General features: G+C 46.7%; 2 protein-coding genes across 3 annotated transcripts; both read right to left on the minus strand.

Moving 5' to 3' along the window:
- Positions 1–1,242: 1,242 nt before the first annotated feature.
- On the minus strand, positions 1,243–12,322 carry RSPH3 (radial spoke head 3). 2 transcript variants are annotated; one of them, XM_068938573.1, is made up of 9 exons: positions 12,134–12,322; positions 11,829–11,916; positions 10,530–10,671; positions 9,162–9,307; positions 8,386–8,589; positions 7,171–7,333; positions 5,972–6,058; positions 3,431–3,700; positions 1,243–1,660 (listed from the first exon to the last, which is right to left on the minus strand). In XM_068938573.1, exons 1-9 carry the CDS (start codon positions 12,238–12,240, stop codon positions 1,647–1,649), a joined length of 1,221 nt encoding a protein of 406 aa, XP_068794674.1. In that variant the 5' UTR covers positions 12,241–12,322; the 3' UTR covers positions 1,243–1,646. The 2 variants fall into 2 exon arrangements, with proteins under 2 accessions (XP_068794674.1, XP_068794673.1); XM_068938572.1 differs by having other exon boundaries at positions 11,787–11,916; positions 12,134–12,279.
- A 3,876-nt stretch (positions 12,323–16,198) lies between these two features.
- LOC138066760 (T-cell activation Rho GTPase-activating protein-like) lies at positions 16,199–20,120 on the minus strand. The gene is made up of 4 exons (XM_068938574.1): positions 19,938–20,120; positions 19,015–19,210; positions 18,284–18,401; positions 16,199–17,855 (listed from the first exon to the last, which is right to left on the minus strand). The coding sequence occupies exons 1-4, from the start codon at positions 19,988–19,990 to the stop codon at positions 16,660–16,662; spliced, it is 1,563 nt and encodes a 520-aa protein (XP_068794675.1). The 5' UTR covers positions 19,991–20,120; the 3' UTR covers positions 16,199–16,659.
- Positions 20,121–24,831: the final 4,711 nt, after the last annotated feature.

Below are 24,831 nucleotides of genomic sequence, written 5' to 3' on the forward strand. Positions count from 1 at the left end.
CACTCACATCACCCACAGCACAGTGAAGGGGAAACAGGAGGTTAAGGCCAGTAGGTCCCTGCCAGCAGAGCTTTGCACTGGGACAGTCAGGTGAAACCCTTTGAAGTCTTTGAGGGCTCAAGACACCAGGAAGAGCAAGGGGGAAACATCTAGAAGAAAAGGCCTTAATTAAACTTTGCACTGAAGAGTGCTGAGTGGCAGAAGGGACATCCTAAACGACAGAGATTCTGCGACTACGGGACAGTCTATCACATGGAGTGGTGGACAATCAGGATCAACGGAAAGCCGAGCGGGAACAACTTTGCCTCGGGAAGAACACCGCCAGCTAATAGCTCTCCTTCCCCAGCCTCTGTGGTTCTGTGAGATGCAACTTGAAAGGACTATAAGGCTGCGTAGTTGGTCTGGGGGAAGAGACACTGCTGAGAACAGCCAGAAATATGACTTCTTAGAGGAGTGTTAAGGACTGGTGTCTTCACTCCCCCATGGCAGTAATGGACACGTATCATGGGAGATCAGTCCACCCCTGCAGCAGAGGTGAGCATGAGACATTCCCGTGAAGTCAGGGACCACTCAAGAGCCCCTGGCTCAGAAGAAACCACTGCAGACTGGTTTACTAAACTGCAGTGCTCAGGCTTGTAGGATTTGAAGCAAAGCGTTTCTTTCCTAGCACTTTTTCAAAGGCTGTTTTGAAACTGATCTCTGAAAAAGAACCAAAAAAACTTTTCAAAAGCAAACTCCCTTCCCCCTCAGCAGTTGTAATTTCACACTCACATTAGTAGACTATACTTCAGGAGTTTTTTCTCACTTTTATTACCACAGACTTGGTCATCAATGCAAAGCATGTGGTTATGGAGTTTCCTGTTCAGAGGCTGTTATCAGTGAAAAAAGTAGAGGAATAAAGTCTACCATGTTTGCTACATTCACATTCCTCCTCCTTTCCTCCATTAATTTGAACTATGTTGCCACTGAAAAATGGTTTCAGAGATTCAAAGCCAAGTGCTTTCTGGCCAAGAGCCTCCTGGAAGGATGCACACTTGCCCCTCAACTCATGGAAGTTTTGGGGAGGGCGGGATGTTTGCTCAGGCCCCCAATCCTGTAGACACATACACAATTAATATATTAAAGATAGCATTCCCATCAAAGAAGTACAACTTTCTTTTTCCTTTTCATCCTTTCCTTTTATCTCCTTTCACTACGTGAAAGATTAGGATGGATCATCAGAGGTCACAGACTGCAGAGAAAGACTATATTAAAATGCTATTTAAAAAGCAACATTTTATTTTCCCAAAAGTACAATTACACTATAATGTGTAATTTACACATTATATTTACAGGGTTGGGTTGTATTCATAAATTCTAATGAACTAGAAATGCAGTGCATGCAATTCATTAATTCTTTTTACAATAATTTAAGAATGTAATTTTATATTCTTCTCATTATTTAATGCCACAATCTATTTAAATAGAATAATTCAACACTAAGCTAATTGCTAAATTTTCTAGCAATAAAACACAAAGTAGAAGTGACAAATATGAAAATATTCCAGATGACCACTTCCCCTCTTGTAACATTTTAAAAGCAAATATTCAGGTCAGCATTTGTTTGCTTGATTTTCTTCAGAAATGATCCATGGCAGTCCTCTAGGCTACGGTACGTCTCCTGTAAAGATATGACAAAACATCCCCTTTCAGTAATGAGGAATCCTTAAAACTGACATACAATATCCCATGAAAGAAGCTGAAACATTTACAATTCTCATGAACTATGTCTCAATGCTTTTTTATTTATTTATATCTAGATAACATTAGCCAGGAGAGTGATTCACCTGAAGTCTTTACAGAATTCTCTGTCACGGGAACAAAAACAGTGTGAGATGTTGGTCCCACTGAAATTAAGGAAAACCTCCCACTGACTTCAATGTCTAAACCAGATTTTCACTTCAAGCCTTCAGTTTCAATCTTCTGTGTCAGATAAATAAATTCTTCTTAGAAATTCACAGACAAATTTACAGAGCCGTGATTATATTAATTTCAGGCACATAACATTTACTGCTGGATGCTTTGAGAAATCAATGATAAATGAAAAACTTAGCACAATAAATTGAAGTACTGAGAACACAGGAAACAGAGGAGGAGCTCAGAAGGATATTCCATTTTTAGGAAGTAATTATGAGTCAACTTAGCTACAGTCTGTACTATGAGTACAAACACTCAGGTTAACACGTTCAAATCTGCTGTTGCTCAAACCACTTAGCAGATTTGTTGTTAGTGACATTACTTCTGATTTTCAGCTGTCTAAAGAGACAGGTAAATACATGACACCTTCCAAGGGAGCTTTTCCACATAAGCAGTAGCTGCACTGGTTTTCATCAGCTGTCCTAGCTCAGGATGAAGGAAAGGTCAGATGTACAAGTGGACCAGGAAAAAATCTGGACATTCCTTTTTAGAACATGAGATGCGGAGCAACTACCTCTTCATAGGTCTTTTCTGAAATCTCACTTTCAGAGTTGGACCTGGCTTACCAGCTTAGTACAGGTCTCCTCTGCACTGCTGAGAGGAGGCAGCAGAAGGCAGTTTTTATGGGTGGGACTCTTTCCCCCGCTTTAGTTAGTAAAGGGAACAATGTTGCCAAAATGGGGCACAGATGTAGTTTTATGAGTTTCCTCCACTTGGAAAGCTGGCCAGCAAATAACCAGGTCCGTGTGGCAGCGTGGGGGCATTTTGCCAGTCGTGCCTGGTACCTTTGCAGCGGATCAGCAGGAAAGCAGGATTTGAAGCAAAACTGAGGCTGGACTTAGCATGTGGCTTGAACCCCTCAGCAGTGTTGTGGGGTCAGCAGGATGAGGACTTTGTACCCAGAGAAATTCCCAGTGGCATGTAACTCTGGAAACTGGAAGAGCTTTGGGAACAATAGGCTTTTGTCCCTTGCCTGCCGAGAAGCCCAGCCAAGTTTGTCAGGAGAGCAGAGACTAACATGAGTAGAAAGAAACTGGTACCTTTCTGGTACCTGAAACATCAAAGTGCCATAATAATTACCTTTCAAATTAGGCTAAATAAGGAAATCGCTGTTCTGAAAACGTGATCAAAGCACTTGCAAACGTTATTAGGATGCTCTCAACGTCCTTTTCATATCCTTCTAGCATGGGGTGTGGCACAGTATTACTTTTCAACTGTAAAGGACCCAGGTTTGAATGGACTGTGTGGAAGGGGATAGAATTTCAGCGTAGTTTGTTACACTGATAACCTCTCTCAATTCTCATTGCCTGAAATCAGCAACATCAGCATTTGGAAAACATGCTTTAATGCTCAACTATTGTTTGGGTTCACCCTTTAGCATGGCTAGGGCACAATACTTGTAAATAGAAAGGAATTAATCTCTTTCTTTGGCTAAGCTATTAATCTGCATTTATCTGATGACTGGATGACTTACCTTCTTGTTCCTCAGTTTCAAAATCATCCATTTCTGCTTGATCCGATTCCTCTAACTGAAGAGAGATGTGAGGCAAAAATTGTTCTTCAACAACAGGTTGGTCAGTCAGCTCTTTCTGTGCAGCTGGTTGGCCAGCATCTTCTGTCAGACCAGCCAGCTGCGGGGCTGTGTCTGTTGACCTGGGCTCTTCAGCAGGTCCCTCTGTCTGATCAGACAGTTGTTTATGGCTAAAGGCATCTAAGCGTTTTCCAACCACTGTACGAATCAAGGCTGAAACAGAGAAAGTCATCATTAACAAATATGAAGAAAAAGTTGTAATTTAAAAAGATGTTATGTATTATTATTTTTCAAACAAGAAAACAAACTGAAATAACACTAAAAATGAAAGAATACTTGAGGAGCAAAACATTTCCTGTAGGCTGTAGCCTATAGTTTCAACCAAATGAGCTCTTTGACCTGAAAGGAGGGATTCAAACGGGTTCACTTGGACTGTTTGGTTCTTCTCCTTTCCCAGTTCTTTGGTCATTGCTTGAGTGAGTCACCCTGCCAGGAACAAGGACTAGCCAGTCTGCACATGGCGTGACATTTATGGCAGTGGGAAATACTGGAACTACAGGCATCATCAAAAGATTCTGCCATTCTGAAAAGCAGTTGTAAAGCAGCTGTTCTTTATTTTTGCTGTTTATCCTTTGTAACTTTTTTTACATGTTATACCACTTGCGTATCACTGAACAAAGCAATAATTCAACTATCACTTTGAAATACATCAATTAAATATTACATATGACACAAAGGCCACGAATGAATGAAGAAAGGTTTAATATAGAAAATGGGACAATGCAGAGGTGCTAAAAAAGCTTCATTGTTAATTCACAGGTTGAGTTTTGTATGTAAAAGAAGAAACGGTCATCTGTGGGAGGAAAAACATAGCCTCCTTAGACTGTGAAGCTTTCACTTTTCACCAGTTCACAGCTCTTTTGGATAGTGACAAAATAAATCCCTCAACATTCTACATTCAAATACCTTCTGCATTCAAAAAGGTTAAAAATGGATCCTCCAAGACTTTTTCTATGCTTTTGCGTAAGGAGAGAAGAAACTACAAACAAGTTCAGCTAAGGCAGCATCTGCCTCTATAAAACCTATGGAAGAATGCAATTTGCAGTTCCTGTTGCTGAGATGGTGTTTAATCAACAGTGGGGGAGTGGGAATAAGCCTACAGGAAACATGGAGGGTGAATTGCAGAACAGGGCCATCTAGTGTTATTTGTTAGCATGCTCCTCCAGTTGCTCTGTGCATCTTGGAAGTGGTGCAAGGCCGGGGTATCTGGTTGTAAAAATTAAAAGAAAAGATTTAAAAGGAATACTATGTATGTTCTCATCAATATTCAGTAGTTGGATACAACAGTTTTTAAGGAAAAGAGAGAGAATCCCCCTGTCTCTCTCCCTGCCTCCCCAGAAGAAATACATTCAGAAGTTATCCGGGAGTGTACATACCAGCACATATATCAGGGCACAGAATACCTAACAGACCAGTTATAATTATCCAAATTATAAATCAATTCAGGAAATTCATCGTCATGGTTAAACTGAAAATAAACCCTAAGCTAATGAACACACAAGTACAATTTTAATTCTAGTTGTAACCCAAAAATCACAACAGGAGGAAAAGCAGAGGAATGAAGATGTAATGCAAGTGTAAGAAGTGTTTTCATCTAGGGCCACCAAGGTGGACATGCATTTTGTGGTTTCTATACTAGATAGATATCAGACTGTTTGGGTGGATCAGTTGCAGCTCTGAAAGACTCACTAATAAAAGAACCCAAATGCTTCTCTTGAATTGGCCCGCAAGAAAGCAGACTGATGTTTTAATCTCTTTCAAAAGCAAGGTCATGATTATTGACCACTGAGGAGGTAAGCCCTTACTGAGGAAAAGCATCGCTCACCTCATTGTTCAGCCAAACATGGCTGCTTCTCCTTTCCTTGGGGAGGAACATATTACTCTGTAGCTCAGGTAGCTTACAGCAATGAGTTAAAAGATTTTTATGGTATACAAGTGGCTGTAGATAGTATCAACTTTTGTATTCCCACAACATGGGCACAGGCACAACTGGGAACACTAAGGAAAAGAGCACCGCAGCGTTGGCTACATAACGAGAGGAATAAAAGTTACTAGAGTCGGGAAAACAATTTGCATTCTGTAACCATTTTACTTCTGCCACATGTGTTGCCTCCTCCACCAACAATACATTTCAGAAACAATATACTACCAGTTGGAAGAGACCAGTGCAATATGCCTGACATTTCTACTATTTCAGCTGAGAATCCATTATCTAAGTATATGTAGTGGTGATTTATCAGTATTAAAAACATTTTTAAAAAAGGTAAAACCACAAAAAGCTGTGGGCACCTGAAGTTCTTGTTAAAATGACACCTGCTGCCTTAGCCCACAGTGACTTTGTAAATGTTACAGTTGTTCTGACCAGGGAGAAACAATTACGAATATCAAGGAGCTCAGATTATATTCCAGGATTTTGTAACTTACAGTCAAGCACTGTCCTCCCCAGAACCTTCTTCTGCAATGCTTCTTCCACTTCTGTCATCAACCAGGGAAGGAATTCTGTCTCAATATCTGTAAGAATTTGACAGGAAGAGGATTTTTTTTTTGTACTAAGGATGAACGAGAGGTTCTTGGGAGCTGTTTTTCATTTGCTGCAATCATTAAGGGATGAACATCATTGCTAGAAGGTGCTCGCTTTGTAAGAGCCAGATGAAATCTGTCAGAAGACATTGGATGTCTTAACTTCTCTCTCTTTTATTTAGGTTCCTTGCCTTTATGGGTTTGGGCCACAGTCCTCTCAGCTTCAGTGGTTTTCAAGAGGGTTTGCCATCCTCAAAGGGCAGGCACAAGCGAGATGCACAGTGATGTTCCATTTGGGTGAAAATAGCTATTCTGAGCAATTGAGGAGAATAACATTTCTCACTTTTCTTTCCAATGACATCTGGCCTCTGGCCTGCCAAATCTGTTTGGTCCCCTCTGACTAAAGAGTTCTTTGTACATAATGATCCTAAATTATGCTCCATTTGCAAGATATGCCCAGTTTCTGCATTTGCCCCCATGACTCCTGTAGGAGGGAGCAGCTGTTTTCTGGCTATGGTCTGGGCACTAATGTGGGGCCCTAGGAAGTGGTGTGCAGACCCATATTAACCATGGGGATTTATGAACTTGCCAGTCAAATGTTTGATGACATAGCGGCAAGGTAACCCATGATAAATGGTGTTGATCTAAAAGCTTGGAAATCACTGATGTGAAAACTCAGAAATTATTTTCAGGGCCTAATTTTAATTCTAACTGACTAACTTTTCCCTTGCTTTGATAATCATTAATGAAGATTCAAAATAACACACAAAAAAGTGACTTCTTTGCCTGTCCTATCAGAATATATTTACTACAATTTGGATCTCCTTCTCTATGTTCTACCAATCCTAACTATCCATATATTTCACAACAATTCAGAAGCCTCATGACAGGTGAAACTGTCAGCTCTCACTTACTCGTACAGATGGCCAATGTTTGCTCTTAAAAACAATCTGAGTTTGAAAACAATCTGTTCAGCCACAAGTGTAAATGATTAAATAAATGAAGTCTATTACATTGTACTAAATTATAGAATTGTAAGCTGTGTTTTGTGGTTGTTTTGGCTTTATATTATTCAGTTCACATATTAAAAAAAAAATACAAACCTCTTTCTATAGGGTCATAGAAATACCCACTCTCACGAAGATTGCTGAAGACTGATGGAATGAGATCAGCCAAGTAACGCTGAGCAAATGCCCGAGCTGCAATTTTCTCTGTGGTCTCTTTCTGTTTCTGCAGCACTTGCATCTGCTGGCGTTTGCGACGTTCCTGACAAGAGAATATTGTGTGTAAAACTTTCAGGTCTTTACTTGTTACTCCCTTGATCTGGATCTTGAAGAATGATCACAACATAAAACCCATAAAGTAAAGATATAATAGGTAATAAATATAGGTACCACACAGTATTTATGGCCTCCACCCAGTATTTGTGGCCTCTACTTTGGCAGAAAACTCTTCATATGAAAGAACATTTGAAAGCAGGCTTGTATTCAATCTATGGATTGCCAAAATTCACAGCGACTAGAGGGAAACACATTTCTTCAGTATTACTTTCCTGGTTTGGTAAGTCAGTAAAGTAATGGTTTTGCAACTAGCCAACAAAACCCTTCTCTGCTCTCTTACCATGCACTGATCTCATGACACATTGCTTTGTTATTCCAGATAAAGCTAATGGTTAGCTTTGGACTGAGGTGAGGTTGGTTCAGGATTTCCTGAACTTTCCACCATTCTAGCTTTATATCCTATTCGGTGTAAGAAAAGATTAAAACTGAGTTTGGTGCACGAAAACATTAAAACCCAAATATATAAGTCTGATGGGATAGCAAATAATAAAGACTTGCCCTTTCTGTTTACTATTCACTGGGTCCAACTCATACAGTTCCTCGCTTACTTGAAGATCTTGAGAGCTATGTGCGCGTATTCGGTACTGCATGCACTAAAGGCTAGGGAGGCGCCTTTCTTATTTTTGAGCACTGTGACTATTCATTTAACAGCTATCGTTAATGAAAATGGCTAAACTAGTTGCTTAACTGACAGTGGCACTGCGTGCAGAAGGAAACTGCTTTCAGGTTTGGCCTCTTGAGCCCATGTCCCTGGAGCATACCTGCTCCAAAGAGACAGAACAGCGTCATGCTGCTGCAGGAGAGCTACCTGCAGCGGGCAGCCAGATGGCACCAGATTGCTTTGAGGTGTGTCCAACCTGACAGTGCCACCTAGGGCAAATTCAACTTATTCCACAGCTTGGCTTTCACTCCTGGAAATGGTTTTCTCTCTTCCCATGAGCATTCAGATAGGCCCATTTTGCTCTTAGTTGCTCCTACCTTTTCCTCTCTGTATCGCCTCTCCTGCTCTTCCAGGCGCTGTACCTCAGCCAGCTCTGCATTACGCAGTTCTCCATACGCACGCTGATGTGCCCATAGGTTGGCCAGCTCTTCTTCCTCCATGACTTCCAGCAAAGCTTGCTCAATAGTCTTTCCAATCAACACTTCCAGCATTGGCTTGACTTCCACGTCAAAGTCAAACAGCTGAAGATGGCAGTCAGGGAAACACAGACAAATGATCCTTGATCACAATCACTCGTAATATCATAGCAGGAAAGGCGGATGAGCAAAGCGCTTGTGCTCAAGGCAGTGCTGAGATGTGCAGGTAGGGGCACCTTGACAGCTCTGGCAGGAAGCACAAACACAGCCGGGGACTAAATGACGAGTGGGCCGGCATGAGACTGGGCCTGTCGCATGGACCTGGCAACACCACAGCCCTCCTCATAGCCACTTTGGGGGCTGCCAGGGAGAGGCAGAGTGCTCTCCTGGACCCTATTTCTGCTCACCTCCCTGTTCCCACCTCTCTCGGGCCTGGATGCTATTTCTACAGAGGAGAACATTTCTCAGCATGCTAGTTCTTAGCTGAAAGCAGCAGAACAGTAAGCACCTTCCCTAACTTTGCAGTTAACCTGCAGCAGATAATGGAGACATTTTTTAAAAAAATATGCTCTGTCAGTAGAAATTCCTGTACTGGCTGCCCCAATTCTGCATAGGAAACTTGTTTCATAGGGGAAACATCTTCTGACTCTTCTTGTGGCTGGGATTTTGCCTCATACCTCTCCTTCTTCTATTTGCGTGGCCACATCTCTTCCTGTTTTGGCTGGTATGAAGAGGGGAGTGGGTGGTCTGTCCAGAAATGCATCTGTTTGACACTCCATGTCAACTTCTACTATCCGGTCACTAATCTCTTCCAAATATAGCTCTAGTAAGCAAAATCATGACAAATGCTGTAAGTTGGATTCTGTTTAGTTTAACTCACAACTATTCCTGAGGACTGTATAAGGTATACAAAAGAGTCAAGAGTGTACAGTAAAAAGACTTCTACAAAGTAAAAAAATAAAAACTAACTTAAAACATGCATCCGTCTTCCTTATAGGCCCTGTGATGCCATGTTCTCTGTAATGTCTGCTGTACCTCTTGGAAATGGCTCCTGAAAGGACATCTCACTCATGTTTCAAAAGTCTGAGCCTAGACCATTATGGTCCACCTTGCAGAATAAACAGTTTGTGGTAAAAGTCAGCTGGGATAAGATAAGTGCAAAAATGGACACTGATTGTATTTCTATTAGCCAGCTACATTGCAAACATGTATTTTCTGTTGTATGTGGCAAAAGAGTGGCCTTGAGTTAACCACACATCTGCAGTGGCATGTGCTTGATTTGAATAGTACCTGTGTCTGTCTCCTGCTGTAGGGATAGATAGCCTGGCTCAGAAAATAAGGGCTATGGAGTGTATAAGATTACCAGCATTAGTCAGTGGGAAGAGACCAGAACCAGAGACCAGAAGAGTAAGAGACCAGAACTTCCACGCTAGGCAACCTTCTTCTGCGTCCAATGGTATTTCAATGGTAAAGGTAGGAAGTGAGGAAGAAGCTGTGCCACAATAGTTTTCCCAGTTTTGAAGTCAGTCCAATCTGAACTGATTTTCAGAGGGGCATAGCACAACATTACAATCACCTCATGATTACCTCACTGCCAAATTTCATCCTTTTCCTACAAATACATGAGGGTTAGTTTCCTTTTCTAAATTAGTGGTGTTTTTTTTTTTTGTAATTTGTTAGTAGCAGTCTTATTCTTAAACATGACTGCATCCTTAGGCAAAAATTACAACAAAAAAAACCTTAATTTAAGGTATACACCAAACAGCTCTGATGATATAGGTAAAGGAAAGAGTAAATAAAGAAGTCTTAGCATGTGTTCAAAAATGTACACTTAAAACTGAAAAAAAAACCACTCTGGAAAAATCTCACTCTAATTAGCAAAGTTTATTGATATTAAAGGAAATTAACAATAAAAGATTATAAGTAAAAGGATAAGAGAACCTTAACTCTAGGTGATGCTACCAACTGCATCATGAATTTAGTAGGTGAATATGGATCAGCACATTTTTGCTTTCAGATGAAAATTAAACCTCTTCAGCCTTTACCTGTCTGCACATGAACATGCTCTCTGCCTTCCACAGGTTCAGGGGTTCTTGGCTGCATCTGCTCTTTTGCTCGTTTTCTGAACAGTGCTCTTCTCCGTGCTTCTCTCTGCCTTTGAATTTCAAGAGGATCTGGTTGGGTACTCTGGGCAGGGAATGGAGTGGGGAGTGAATACACTTCACATGTAGAAATGTTACCAATTTCTCTTACAGGTAAATGTAAGACTGTTTTTTTTCTAATCCTACAAATCTGCTATTTCAGAATTACTTTTCAGGGTCCTGAGTCTAAAATGTCACTTACCTTGAGGACTATAGGGCATGAAACTAACATAGTACACTGCCTGCAGGCATATAATAACAGGATTTCACACTAAAAGCAATCACTTGCTATTCGGAAATAGATGTTACATACAGAACTCTACTTGCAAGATAAAGTATGTTAAGATGGCATGTTCTTGCTCACATATGAGTTGAGTTTTTCAAGGTGAAGTTTTTAAAATGTCAAATGGACTTAAGTCCAATTTTCATATTATCAACTAAATTGTCTGCAAGACCAAAATTTACAGAATCTTTCTTGCTGATGAAGGATTAAGCAAAAGATACCCAGACTAACTTTTAAATTCCATTCTGTGTTTGTGGATTGAAAGGAAAATCACTTTTAAACTTTTTAAACAGAAAAAATGTCAAATTCACAGTAAGAAACAGCTACAGAACACAATGGCATTCCCACAACATTGCTTTTTATAATACAGAACTGTTTTCAATTCTTATATGATCAATTTATCTGTCAAGAAACATTCTCTGAAAATAAATATCACTAAAACATTTTCTGTGCCATGAGAAATAAAATGCCTTTGCCTCACACAAGCAGCTTTTGCATACAGCTGGCCCTATGATCTATAGGTCTCTGCTTCTTCAGTAGGCCAAGCGCAACTTTAGCCAAAAACTTAATTTCCCCGAGAGCTGACATCCTCACTGATGACATCTGTGAGTAAACATGGCAGCAAATGATGCAGTGATGACCTGAGCTCAGTAAAGAAATGGAAAAAAAATTAATCACTTGAAGAGAGAAGAAGAGAGAAAAAAAATCCCAAAACTAGTAAAGGTCATGGGGAAGTTAGTCCTTTAAACACAAGCGGGGAACAACTGCGTGATAATTTAAGTGGAGAGCCTGTGACTGGGTGAAATATTTTTCACAAACTCACAGCATCAATAGTTAAAGCTATTAACCGGCAATAGCTTTCCTGCCCAACTTCTTACTTTTCCAGGAGGCTGTAGTACCATCCACATAAGAAAACATACCGCAGGTAAGACCTGAAGGGCGTAAGTGTTGCCACGCACCACTCTCCTGTCATACATGAGGTTTGCGTAACGAACAGGCTCCTTCTCCCTGCAACATCAAGAACCGATAGCTGGCGGTTACAGACCCGCAGCCTAAACATTAACATCTCGGCGAACGACAGACAACGCGGCTGAAGGGGCACCGGAGCGGGGGCCCGGCGGTGAGGCAGAGCAGGACGACCCGGCTGCCTCATCGCCCCGGGCCGGGCCGGGGCAGTGCGCGCTGCCGCCGCGGCCGACGCGGCCCGCCCGGTGCCGGCACTCACTGCTCGGCGGCGTCCGGTGGCGCTCGGTACTTCGGCCGGGCGGGCAAGGCGCGGGGTGGGCTGCAGTAGCTGTAGGGGGTCGCCTCCGGGCCGCGGGCGGGCAGCATGGTGAAGGCGGCGGGGGCCCTCCTGCCGCCGGCGGCCGTTGGCGCGGCAACGGTCTCCAGGGGCGGCGCGAGCGGCCCCGCCCCGCCCGGCGGGGGGAGGAGCGCGGTAGCGGCCGCCGTTGCGGGGCGGGGCGGGGCGGGCGGCAGCCGTTAAGGGGATGCGGGGGGCCGTTGGCGGCCGGCCGCGACATGCTGGGGGGCGGCGGGCTCGGGTAGCCGCATCTGCTGTCATTCCGGCACGGGCAGGTGGCAGAGTCAGTGCAGGAACGGGAGCTGGGTCACCGCGCGTTTAAGGGCAGGGCAAGGAGCCGAGGGGTGGAGGAGCACAGGGCAGGTGTTGCTGGGGAGGGATGGGAGGGCAGTCCTGGAGTATTTGCTGGTGTCTGGGCATGCGACGGTGCCGACTGAGCATCTGGAGCCTGGGGAGGAGCCGGGAATTGTGCCTCACTTAGCAGCCGTCGCCCGACCACTGTGGCCCTTCCGCTTGGGAAAAGGGGCAAAGCTGGCCGGAAGCAATAGAGCCCCTGGTTTTGGGGAGAGGTTGCCAGGGTGTGAGGGACATGGTGTATTGTGTTCCCAGGAAAAGCAGCCCCTGCAGAGCCTCCAAAGACTTTGGCCTGTACGTGCCCAGTAAGGAAAGCTGCGAGTGTACTTGGTCAATCTGCTAGTCGTCCGGCTGGACTGGACAGGACAGGGTAGGGAGCCGGAGAGAGGGGCACCTGTAACCACTGGAGTAAGGACTGCCAAAGAGCTGCCTGTTACGCGCCTGTTGTCCACAGACCGTGTGAAGACGAAGGCGTTGCACTGGAGATGAATTCTGTTACTCTGGCCCCGGCCGCATGTCTCAGCCACTGGGTGGTCTCCAAAAACAAACTGTGGTGGCAATCTCTGCGTGAGGACACGGTCTCTTGCAGAGCCTGGAGCTGGCCCCAGGAGTTCTGGGTCTGGACGTACTGTGGCTGCCAGCCAGGGGCCTTCACACCTCCCTAGTACCTGATCCGCTGCTGCTGCTGCTAGAGTTGGAGCTCTGTGTCACTTCCTGGTGATGACCTATCTTTTATTGTTCCGGTTTTATTTTGCTTGGGGTTAGTTAAAATGTCTGTGCTCTACCAACAAGAGGGATGGAAAGCTAAGCCCTCAGAAAAGAGGAAATCTCCAAGTTCTTGTCGTAGTCGTAGGCAGAGGGAATATTAGTACTTTTCACTTCGCTTAAACCTCTGTGGGCGTGTTATTGAGCGTGGGCTGGTGTGTGGGGAGAGGTAGTATCTTTTCCTACACCAGCATATATAGTACCAAGTCCAAAGCAGAAGTAGCAGACCGTATGTTGCAGATGAACTCTGTCTGCTCGTGGGGTGGAGCTCCACAGTTTGCTGGCTTTTGTTGTGACGCTTCAGAAGAAAACTGTCTACTTCCCCGCCCCTTCTTTTTCCTGTCCCTGCGCCTCTGTTTGTAACCACCTCAGTTACTTTAATGCTCCTGTTCATGGAACTGTGCTCTAAATTGCTGAAGTGACCCGGGAGAAAGAAAACCAGATCTTGTCCTCCAAGAGTTTTGAGCCAGAATTGTTTCTTTGATTTGGTTTACAGGCAGGAACTGCAGTGGAACTGAAAATCCAGTGGAAAAGACAAACACCAAGCTGGCCTAAGCCTGAAACATTTTGTGTGGCTTCACTACTGTTTTAGCTTTGAGTCCCCCCTGGCTCGGGCTAGACACTGAAGTGGGCCCATGCAGATTTGCAACGCACTCTCCCAGCTCAAAGGCAGCAGAACTTACCTTCAAGACCACTGCCAACAGATGCACAGATTTGCTCTCCAGATCAACCTGCCTGCCTTTGTTCAGGTCCTTCTTCAGCTCCTTGCGGGCTTTCTTGTTGGCCGCTTTTCTGAAGATCCCCTCAGTAGAAGGGCCTTCCCTGTACAAGATAGACTGAGGCAGAAAGTCAGGCTATCTTGTGCATGAGCAACTTCCTTGTATCCATAGGAAACCAATGTTGGTGGCCTGGACTTAGCCTCCTACCTCTCCTTGGACTCCTGTGACCTGGAGAGGCTTGCGTGGTTACATCTCCTCCTGTTGCTGCTTCGGTGGAGGAGTGGACAGCGAGCTCTGGCCAGAGATGCACCTTGCTGACCCTCCACAGGCATCCCTACTGTATGCTCAGGAGCCTATTTCTGCATGCAGCTCTGGGGAGCTTCCAAAAGCAGTTTGGCAGTTTGAGTGTGTTCAGTTTAACACAGGAATGTCCCTGAGGAGTGGATAGGCTGAATTCTGCCCCAAGTGTCTGCAGTAAACGGACTTCTGTGAAGTAAAGAAAGAAGAAACCTGAGGTATGTTTGAAGGGGGGTTTTGTGCTGGCCGTCTGCTGCTGCAGGGTTCTCGCTATTGCCTGCTGTCCTTGAAAGGGAGTGCTGGCAGGGCACTGCCCCTGCTCAGCAGGTTTCACAAGTGAGAGTCGAGACCGTTTCAGCCCAGTGGTCCTTCTTCAGTGCGGAAGGAGCACCTCTTGCTAGGGTCAGCCTGGAAAAGGAAGTGCCAAAAGGGACACTCGCTGTACGTCTGTGCTCCAGCTGCGTTGAAAGCAGGCATTTTTCTTCCAGCTGCCTGTCTCCTCCTGGAGACAATTGGCCGTGTGCAGGAAGTCCGGGTTGCAGCATACATCAGGTTATCACCACTAGTCAGTGGGAAGGGCAAGAGACCAAAACTTCCACAGCAGCCCCCCTCCTTCTGTGCCCAGTGGTATTTCGGTGGTGAAAAGCCGCTGCGCGTGTCAGAAGTGGCACAGGCAGCTCAGTGGGGCCACAGGAGAGGGACCGCTCAGAAACCCCAGACCACGTCTGACTAGTGTGTGCTGCAGCAGTTTTCCCGGTTTGTAAATCCATCCACCTTGAAATTATTTTGGGATTCCAGAAAATGGCCAATGTCTTTTGCACCTTGCACCGGGATCCTGTCAGTTGGCTTCCTTGGCAGGAGTGTGCCCCTGCTCCCCCGGGCCAGTGGAGGGGGCATGTTCTCTAGTTGCAGCCTGCCAGGATGCTCCTTCTCCCAGGCACTGCTCCTCTCGGGCCAGGTCTTCTGCCCCTTTCCTTGGTGTCCTGGGAAGAGCTGCACCCGGGAAACATCACACCTGTGATGCCTCTGTGCTCCTTTTCTAGGAAGCCACCTCTGGAGCAGTAGCATCTCTTTGTAAGGTCTCTCCCCACCGGCTGGTAACTGCTGGTCCCTGGGGCTGTGCCTTGATTCCCCGAGAGAGAGGCATTTCTTCCCCAGAGCTAGCTTTCAGGCTCTAACAACAGCAACTGTGGTGATGCTGCTGCTCAAGTCCTTCCCCTCCTGCTACGTAGGTAGGTCAGCTCATTCAGATAGCCCTGCCGTATGTGTAGAGGCATGTACGTGTTGGGATAGTACATGTAGTGCCCGAGTGTTTTAAAGAGAGAGAAGGAGCAGTCACAGAGTCATGCCAAAAAGTGCTTTATTGTAGTGAAATTCCATGGGAGCCAAAAAAACTCTCCCTGCTCCTGGCTCAAGGCTACACTGAGCCATAAACAGGGAGTTAAGTCCTAACGAAAGACGAGTTCCTATATGTACACACACATTGCACTTTCAGTAATTTTTACAAGGTTATAAGGATGCTGCCAACACTTTTTTATCATTTTACGAATGAGGTGCAGGTTTAGCTCTTGAAAACTGGAACACAGACTGTTTCCTTAGAGGATTTAATTCCTTTTTGCTCGTAAAAACAAACCTGAAGATACTAATTCTTTCACCTCAGCCTGTCCAATTTTTTAGACTAAAAGCACCTCAGGCCGGGTGACTCTTACTTGATACTTGCCCGAACTGACCTTGTAGGGCTGTAATGACTCTAGATCCCGGTTCAGGATGCGATACTAATGCTGGTTAGTAGTCAGATTGTTCTCATGACTAGTAAGCAGGAAGAGGTAATGGCAGAAGGTCCAAGAGTGTGGAAGAGTATGGAAGAGTGTGGAGATGGCCTTGATGACAAAATAGCATTGCATCAGATAGACACACACACATACAAAAAATGGCATGGAGTCTGTAGCCCTATAGAAAAGAAAAGGAAGGTGGGACAGGTTTAGAACATGCTAATCTGGAAATCGTCCTGTAGGGATACAAATGCATTGCTGTTTATCAACTAATGGCTAGATTTCTCACGTAACAGGTTATATACAGCATATTCACAGTATTTTTACATAACAATACATGGGTCTGTCCACCCTACCTCTTCTGGTGGAAAAATGTAACATGTCAAGCTGACAACAGTTTCAGGGGAGTCCCCCAATAAAAAATGCTCATGCAGAGCTAGCTTATTTTTTATCCCTTGGAAGTAAAATCTTACATAGAATGAGCAAGACGTCTATTTTACAATATTTACTTTGTAGAGTGAAAAGAGGAGAGACAGGCTATTTAAACATAGGACTCTTTCGCATACTGGATCTGGTCTACCTCAAAAATGGGCTGACTGCATCGCCGAGTCATGTACTCATGTTTGTTCTTTTGATAGGATTCGGACATGGCTCTCAGCCGATAAACTCCAGGAGTCACGGGTAGACTCACACGGGAGTTGACTCCAAGAGCAACATTGTGGGTTGCAGTTTCTCCCTCGGAATCCTTCCCTGCAGAACTTGCGTCACTGAGGAGAGCCCTGGGAGCCATATATGCTATGTTCTGTGCACAGCTGGTGCATGGATAGGGTGGCAAAGCATCCTCCTTTGACATCGTTGATCGCATAGTTTGAACTGTAAGACTGTAGGATGGAACTTGAGTGGACAGGCAGTTTTTTGTAGCCTCTTCATAAGAGGGTGGGCTTCCAGGATTCCTCTGGTCCACCTCTCTAAACACTTCATCAGCTGACCTGAAACGGGGCCTTTGCTGATACCCCACAGGCAATGGCTTGTTCTCATCAGGCATGTTTCCCCGGACAATTCTGCAGGAGAACTGATTTCCTTTCATTGTGAAGCTGTCTGTCGGAAAACCTATGTTTTTTCCAGGCCCCCAGCTCTGGGTTTTTGTTAGTGTTTTCCTTCGATTTGCAAAAGAGAAGGACATAGAGTGCTTTTTGATCTCTCTGCTAGGTGTGCTGCTGTCCTCCACGGGCTTGTTGGAAAATGACTGGGGCCTATTTAAAAAGATTTTTTGGGGACTGGTTGGTGAATCTAACGGGGAGCTGATGAAAACTGAGCCTTCAGAACCAGAAAAGGAGCTCTCCAGGGAGCAACTGGAAGATGGTTTGGGTAGCGAGTCATTTAATAATTGTGAAAGCAAGACTGAAAACCGTTTTTTCAATGCTTTGTTCTCCAACCTGAGCCGTTCCTGCCGAACAGGAAAATTGTCCTCACTTTTGGTTAGCTTCTGGTCCTTTATCGTGCCTTCCAAGCAGTTGTGGAAGGACAAGTCTGGCTCTGAGTACCTCCTGTCCATCATGCTGACAGCATTTGTAAAGTGAGGCAGTGAAGGGGCGGAGACATGTGCTGGATATCTTCCACTCACACTGGTGCTTCTGCCTTTGGGCTGCTCCCTCTCAGGGGTACAAGGGCCGCATTCAGCTTCAGGCTCTGGGCTATCATAGGCCGAACCGTTCTGCGGAGTAGCCTGTGGGTGTTCTGTGGCAAGAAAGAGCCATTAGATAGTTTTTACTGGCCACCTGAAGGGAAAAGGGAACTTTCCTGGGGGGACCGTGCACGCCGGGCGGGTGCCAAGGTGCAACCTTAGTACCTGTGGACTTGTGGAGAAGTTAGGGAAACACAAGTGCCACCAAGGGCAATATCCTGGGAGAGTGCCGTTCTAGTGCATAGCGAGCAACTCTGTGAAGAGCAGAGGTTTTGCAGATGTTTAACATCTGGCCTGCATTTTGTTTGAGGAGGGCTGTCATTTGGAGCTTCTGGGAAGTGTTCCAGCAGCCAGACCCTGCCATAACGTAGGGTTGAACCCTCTGCACCTCTCTGCATTTCCACAAGTGTCTTCTGGTACCCACTCCAAGAATTGGAACCAGTAGCCCTGGTCCATGACAATCCTCAGTCCATCCTCTTACCTGTGGAGCTGCCTGTGTGCTTGGGGGGCTCCTTGTCCGAAGGGCTGAAAGGCAAGGCCATGTCTTCCCCAAACACTGCTGTGCAGTTGTCTATGAGGAACTCCACCAACGTTGTCACCTGCACACAGAAAAGCCTTTCTTTCAGGCCGAGATGCTGAAAATATCTGGAACAGTCTTTCCTGCTCCTGACTGCTGTTTCTGTACTGACATCTGTAGCTGTGTGGCAGCTGCTCCACACAAGCTCAGGAGCTGAGGCAGCGAGGTGCCTTTGGCTGCAGCTGTGCTTTGTGGTGAAGGGCAGCAGAGGGCAGGGCGACTTGTGCCAGGACACCAGCAGAAAGTCAGAGCAGGGGTCTGCTCTGGGGCGTGAGGCCTGACGCTGCAGACAGGCTCATCAGGCTTGGCACAACCAACATGGCATTAACCACAGCTGTGTCTGTGCCATGGAGGGGGCAGGCGGGTAGCCATGCCCACAGCATGTCCCTTGCTGTCTCTGCATGTGCAGCTCTCAGAAGCTGTGATGTGAGGCGGGAGACTGCAGGGCAAGTGCTGCTCTTGCTTAGAGGGTGTGATAGGAGAGATTTGTCTGCCACGTTGCAGATAGCCCAGCTGAGGGCCACCACCAATGCACAGGGGTGCTGTTTTGTTTAGCTTTTGCAATGGCCGTGGGATCTGAGTGGGTGGCTTGGATGTGCCCTGAAGAGAGTAGCTAGCTGCCAAGTTCAACGTACCTTGTCATTCAGCTCTTTCTGCACTTCCAGCGGGAGCGTGTTGTCCGTGTCTGGGCTCAGCATGTTTGGCCCGACGCAGATGGCAAGGTTGCTGGAGTCCATCCTGTTGGTCTCTGCGTTTTGGCTGATGTGGTGGAGCACAGCAAGCAAGTGCTTGAGCAAGAGGAGATTTGGCCTGGGCAGTTTGTCAGCCACCCTGAGTGAACGCAAATGAAACGTAACGTGAATCCAGGGTGCAGGGGCTGCTACCTCTTTCTGTGAGCAAGTTGAACTCGCCCAAATGAGGCTTCCTCCTAGAAGAGGACCCCATGTGCTTTTTTGCACTACTTCCCACAAGTACTCTTCAGAAATCCCTGACTGCAGCTGAGCACGTGGTTACTTAAAAGATCTTGAATGACAAGACCTTGACTGAAAAGCGAGCGTTACAGCACAGTCCACGTTTTTCAGCAGATCAGCAGCTCTAATAGAGGAGACGTTGTCAGGAGCAATCATTGGAGGCTTTCCGAAGGCACGTGAAAGCCTGTGGTTACTTTGTGCAGCTTTCAAGGCATCCTAAGTCAGCCTCCAAATCTGCTGCTTCTGAAGAACGAAACGTGGTGGTGGTGTCCAAACATCTGGCCTCCCAGGCACTGAAAGGAAGGTTTGTTGTTGATGGCTGACCCTCCCCCCAGCAGAGTGACTACATTAGCTGAGATACAGCAACCTCCATCCTGTTCTTACCCTAGGTGTTTTTAGAGCAATCTCAAACACCCTGTGGAAGTGTTATTGCTAGAGAAGTGCTTTTCTGTGCCGCTTCCCCACTAAATCAACCCGCACAGGAGCACTAGCAAGCTGATAGAAATGACAGGTTTTTCTGTGAGACTCCCCATTTCCAGAGAAGTCCCTGGCCTCTCCATAACCCTGGGACTGGCTACAAAACTTACTCTTTCAAGCCTTCAATTTTTTCCTGCTTGCTTGGCTTCTCCAGAGCTAGCATCCACTTCTCGTACAGGTCGGCTGACAGGAGTTTGGAGGGGATATTTCGGAGGAAGTCCTGCAAGGCCAAGATACTCAGATGAGGCTTTGGCCAGTACCCCTGAGCCCAGAGGGAGCATCACCGGGGTCTGGGCTCCCTAGGAGGCAGGTTTGAGCGAGGTGCTCCTGACCCCTGACAGAGCAGTGGGCTGTGCGAGTACATGCCAAGTTAGACTGGTGTTAGTGCAAAAGCAGGGCCTAGTGCCTATCAGCCTTCTGTGCACCGCGAAATCTGCCTATCAGCCTTCTGTGCACTGCGAAATCTCAGGATTCCTCCTTGAGGAGGATGTGGAGGAGGAAAAGTGAGTTGCCCATGGGCATGCAGGAAATCAGTGGCAGAAAAATCGGGTGGAAAAGACAAACACCAAGCTGGCCTAAGCCTGAAACATTTCGTATGGCTTCACTACTGTTTTAGCTTTGAGTCCCTCCTAGGCCCTTGAGTGGTCCCATGCAGATTTGCAACGCACTCTCCCAGCTCAAAGGCAGCAGAACTTACCTTCAAGACCACTGGCCACGGGGGCACAGGTCTGATTTGCTCATCAGCCCTGGGGCTTGTCTCAGTGCTGGGAAATGGCCTTGCAGCCTAGGCTGAGCGGCAGGCAGGGTCTGCCCTGGACACAACTGATCCTAAGGGGGAGAGGGTGGGAAAAGAGACTCTCTGAGAAGGTGATGAAGGGCTCAGAGGCACACTGTTAAAGCAGGGCTGTGAGGGCCAGTGCTAGATGAACACGGGGACAGGAAAGGAAACATGAGAGGGCCAGGGACATGCTCTCCCAAAAGCCGTTGGGCTGCCACTCCTAAAAGCCACCTGCCAAAGCGATTCAGGCTCTCAAGATGCTTTAGAAGAAGAGACTCCCGTGTTTCTGATTCTCTGACCCAGACGGCCAATAGCTGAGGAGACACGAAGTTGAGGGAAGGCAGTCGGGAATGGTCTGGGCCTCTGGAGGTGCTGCAGTTCTCTGGCGCGTGGGAGCTGGCACATGGCAGCTATCCGCACTGGCGTCTGGAGAGCTGGGCTTTGGGGTCTGCAGGGCACCTGGCTGATGTAGAAGATGATGACTGCTATTTTTTGAGCACAAAGAGTAAATGCAGTTGTGTGATGGATATTTTGACAGGAAACAATTTTGCCTTTGTGCTTGTAAGAAACCTTCCATCCCTGCACGGCTGAAGCACTATGGGTGATCTCCCCACATCCCTGCCGGGACTCCTTCCTAACCAGCTTCCCCTCCATATCCCTTTTCCCCAGTCTATGTACCGAGGCAGGTGCTGTCTCTGGCAAGCTGGTAAGGCCATGGGGCAGCTGGCTCTGCATTTGGGTAGCGTGGGAAGCCCCCAGAGGTTGCCAACTCCTGGTCCTGCTCAGAGGCATGGGAGCATGACTATAGTGAGTGCGTGATAGGGGAGGGCTTAGGGAGATGGCACTGCTGTCATGAAAGGGCAGGACAGGCTGCAGCAACCTTGTGGCAAAGAAATGTAGGAAGATACTCATGTTGCCTATCACAAATTGTACATACTACGTTGACACCTGTATGGAGTTTCCTCCTATGCTAAACCACAAAGATGCTGAGCTTTTTCAAAGTTTAGCCTTATTTTTTAATGAGAGGAGCCAACAGCAATACCTTTCACTTAAGGTCATCCAACAGTCAACGCTAAGGGTATCAGTGCTTTGTAACTACAGCTGCTGAGCATTTCCATGCTGTGACTCAACCCTGGGCTGATAAGTAACTCTTGTGACTCCAGTAGGTCCTGGTAAGTAACTCTCTCACCTCTTTGCTGTGGACTCAGAATTCAGTGTTTTAGCTTTGCTCCAGCAGGATGAGGTGCCTCAGCTGAGTGAGGGAAATGGTGCAGCACAGCTCCAGCACACGTAGTGTGAGTGAAGCGGAGGCTATAATGAACACATAACTAGGATCCTGCCTTTCTCTGCCTCTGGACCATGGGCCTGGAGGCTTTTGCAAGCAGCTCTCTCCACTCAGGGCTGGGGGCATGGCCAAGATACAGACACAGCTCTTCTCCAGAGCGTACAAGCCCTTCAAGATACAGCTCCTGAACAGTCACTGTGAAACCTCTTGGCATGTGCAGATCCATGGCAGTTGCAGTGCTTACACACAGCAGCTCAGGAGATGGTCCTTGAGCTATTGACCACTTTGCTAGCTAACATGATCAGAAACGCCTCTCCGGGGTGACTGAACACTAGGATTGAAGATCAACTGCCGGAGAGTCCCTCAGGGACAACTGATTAGACTGAACACGGCCAAATGCAGGGTTTCCTCACCGACACTGCACTCTGCTGGCCATCAACGCCGCAGGCATCATTTCTCTGAGGCACAAAGCTTTTGTGGGACCCAGCACAAGAACAAGAACCAGGTGTTTTCTGTTGCTAAATCTCTTCCCAAATAGAGACCTGCTGGGCTGTGCACATGCGTGTGCAACACACACACACACACACACACACACACACACACACACACACACACACACACACACACACACACACACACACACACAGACCTGATCTCACATGTTACATAGGAGACCCATTCACGCCAGGGTCTCTGCCAAGGGATCAGCAGATGATGTTTCCCTGCCATGTCATTCCTCTGTCATCCACTGAGTTTCAAAGAGCAAACACCACACAAGTGAGAGCGCGCGCACACACACACACACACACACACACACACTTAAACACATATGCATGCACATGCACATACGATGACCCCTTGGTGGCTGTGGAAGCAAAGTGCTGAACAGCGATGCAGAGGGCCAGAGCCCAGCTCTGTTTGTGGCGAAGACCCGTCCGGGCCCCCAGCAAAATCCTTTGGCTCCCAACAGCACCACCAGCAGGAGCCTGAACGTGCACTAGGATTATGATCACTGTTGTGAAAACAGAGCTGCTCTCTCCAGAAGGGCAGGTGCTTCTGGGCACTTTTTCCAGCACCCTCAGAACGGGGCACTTGTTCATTCAGGCATTGCGCTGTGTCCAAAGGAGCGCTTGTAGCACAGAGGAATTAAGTGCAACTTGCTTTCAGGAGCTGGGACTTCTTCAAGTCATGCCGACTCGGGGTATCTGTCAGAAGAAGCCCCCACAAGTACCACGCGTGCACAGCGAGCCTCCCTAGCTTTGTGTGTTTTTCTCCCTGTGTCCATGTGCTTCCCCACGTATTGATCTCTGTGTCAAGACTTAGAAGTACAACACCAACTACCAGCTCAGCCACTGGGTGCAGCTGTTGCGCACAGGGTGCTGAGACAGGTTCGTACGCCCAAGAGTTTATTTGTGGGGTGTGCAGTTGGTGGCATACAGCAACTCTTGCAGGGAAAGTTACTTTGGGGAGAAAAGTAAGACAAAGGAGCAAGACAACAAAGAGAGGGAAAGAGAAAACTGCTCTCTGCAGAGGCCTGCCAGGAAGAAAAGAGGCAGCAGCCTGCAGGTGAGTATGCTCCCCAGGCAGCCTCTCCAGGGCAGCAGGTGCTCCTCCCACACCACTCTGAGAAGGGACAAAGAAAAACGTTCCCCCTTTTCATCTGTCCCACGAGCGGGGCCTGCCAAGCGTGAGCATTGGCCATGAGCATGACTTTGAGCAGCTGCGGGGCTGCTGTACCCGTCTCTGTACAGCTCCTCCCAGGCAGCTGAACCTGTGCAGGCTTCCACAGTGCGCAGGCTCTGGCTGCAGGGACTCTGTGTGCCCACTCACATCACCCACAGCACAGTGAAGGGGAAACAGGAGGTTAAGGCCAGCAGGTCCCTGCCAGCAGAGCTTTGCACTGGGACAGTCAGGTGAAACCCTTTGAAGTCTTTGAGGGCTCAAGACACCAGGAAGAGCAAGGGGGAAACACCTAGAAGAAAAGGCCTTAATTAAACTTTGCACTGAAGAGTGCTGAGTGGCAGAAGGGACATCCTAAACGACAGAGATTCTGCGACTACGGGACAGTCTATCACATGGAGTGGTGGACAATCAGGATCAACGGAAAGCCGAGCGGGAACAACTTTGCCTCGGGAAGAACACCGCCAGCTAATAGCTCTCCTTCCCCAGCCTCTGTGGTTCTGTGAGATGCAACTTGAAAGGACTATAAGGCTGCGTAGTTGGTCTGGGGGAAGAGACACTGCTGAGAACAGCCAGAAATATGACTTCTTAGAGGAGTGTTAAGGACTGGTGTCTTCACTCCCCCATGGCAGTAATGGACACGTATCATGGGAGATCAGTCCACCCCTGCAGCAGAGGTGAGCATGAGACATTCCCGTGAAGTCAGGGACCACTCAAGAGCCCCTGGCTCAGAAGAAACCACTGCAGACTGGTTTACTAAACTGCAGTGCTCAGGCTTGTAGGATTTGAAGCAAAGCGTTTCTTTCCTAGCACTTTTTCAAAGGCTGAATATTTTGAATTAAACTGTATTAAAGAAGAAAACCAAAAACTTTTCAAAAGCAAATTCCCTTTCCCCTCAGCTGTTATATTTTTAACATTCTGGATTGGTAGACATTATTCTTGGGCAGTTTTTCTCACCCTTACTGAGCCAACCATGAGAAGCAATGCTCTTTTGTACTGCACTACAGTTTGATTTAGAAACATTCTCCCTTTTGCATGCACATATGCACACTTGTGCTCACAGGCTTATGCATATATTTATATCCCTGTACACACATATGTACTCTTCTGAGCCTATTCACTTAATAAAAGTAGGCAAAGAAGACCTAGTCACCTTTACAGGTGGTGTTTTTGCCCTCTTGAAATAAACTTCAGATTAAAGTATTGCTATCAATTCCTTGAACTAATTATTATTATTCCTGTATTGCACAGAGCTGCCATG

The sequence above is a fragment of the Struthio camelus genome, chromosome 3, assembly GCF_040807025.1.
Source record: "Struthio camelus isolate bStrCam1 chromosome 3, bStrCam1.hap1, whole genome shotgun sequence".
NCBI lineage: Eukaryota > Metazoa > Chordata > Aves > Struthioniformes > Struthionidae > Struthio > Struthio camelus.

Excerpts from the sequence above, each read along its gene's own strand:
- RSPH3 (XM_068938572.1), bottom strand. The coding sequence starts at position 12,240 with ATGCTGCCCGCCCGCGGCCCGGAGGCGACCCCCTACAGCTACTGCAGC. Across the intron at positions 8,590-9,161 it reads CGCAAATAGAAGAAGGAGAG|CTGTTTGACTTTGACGTGGA; the intron begins GTATGAGGCAAA and ends TGCCATCTTCAG. Across the intron at positions 7,334-8,385 it reads GGCGATACAGAGAGGAAAAG|GAACGTCGCAAACGCCAGCA; the intron begins GTAGGAGCAACT and ends TTCTCTTGTCAG.
- LOC138066760 (XM_068938574.1), bottom strand. The coding sequence starts at position 19,990 with ATGCTAGCTCTGGAGAAGCCAAGCAAGCAGGAAAAAATTGAAGGCTTG. Across the intron at positions 19,211-19,937 it reads AAAATTGAAGGCTTGAAAGA|GGTGGCTGACAAACTGCCCA; the intron begins GTAAGTTTTGTA and ends GCGTTCACTCAG. Across the intron at positions 18,402-19,014 it reads AGAAAGAGCTGAATGACAAG|GTGACAACGTTGGTGGAGTT; the intron begins GTACGTTGAACT and ends TTCTGTGTGCAG.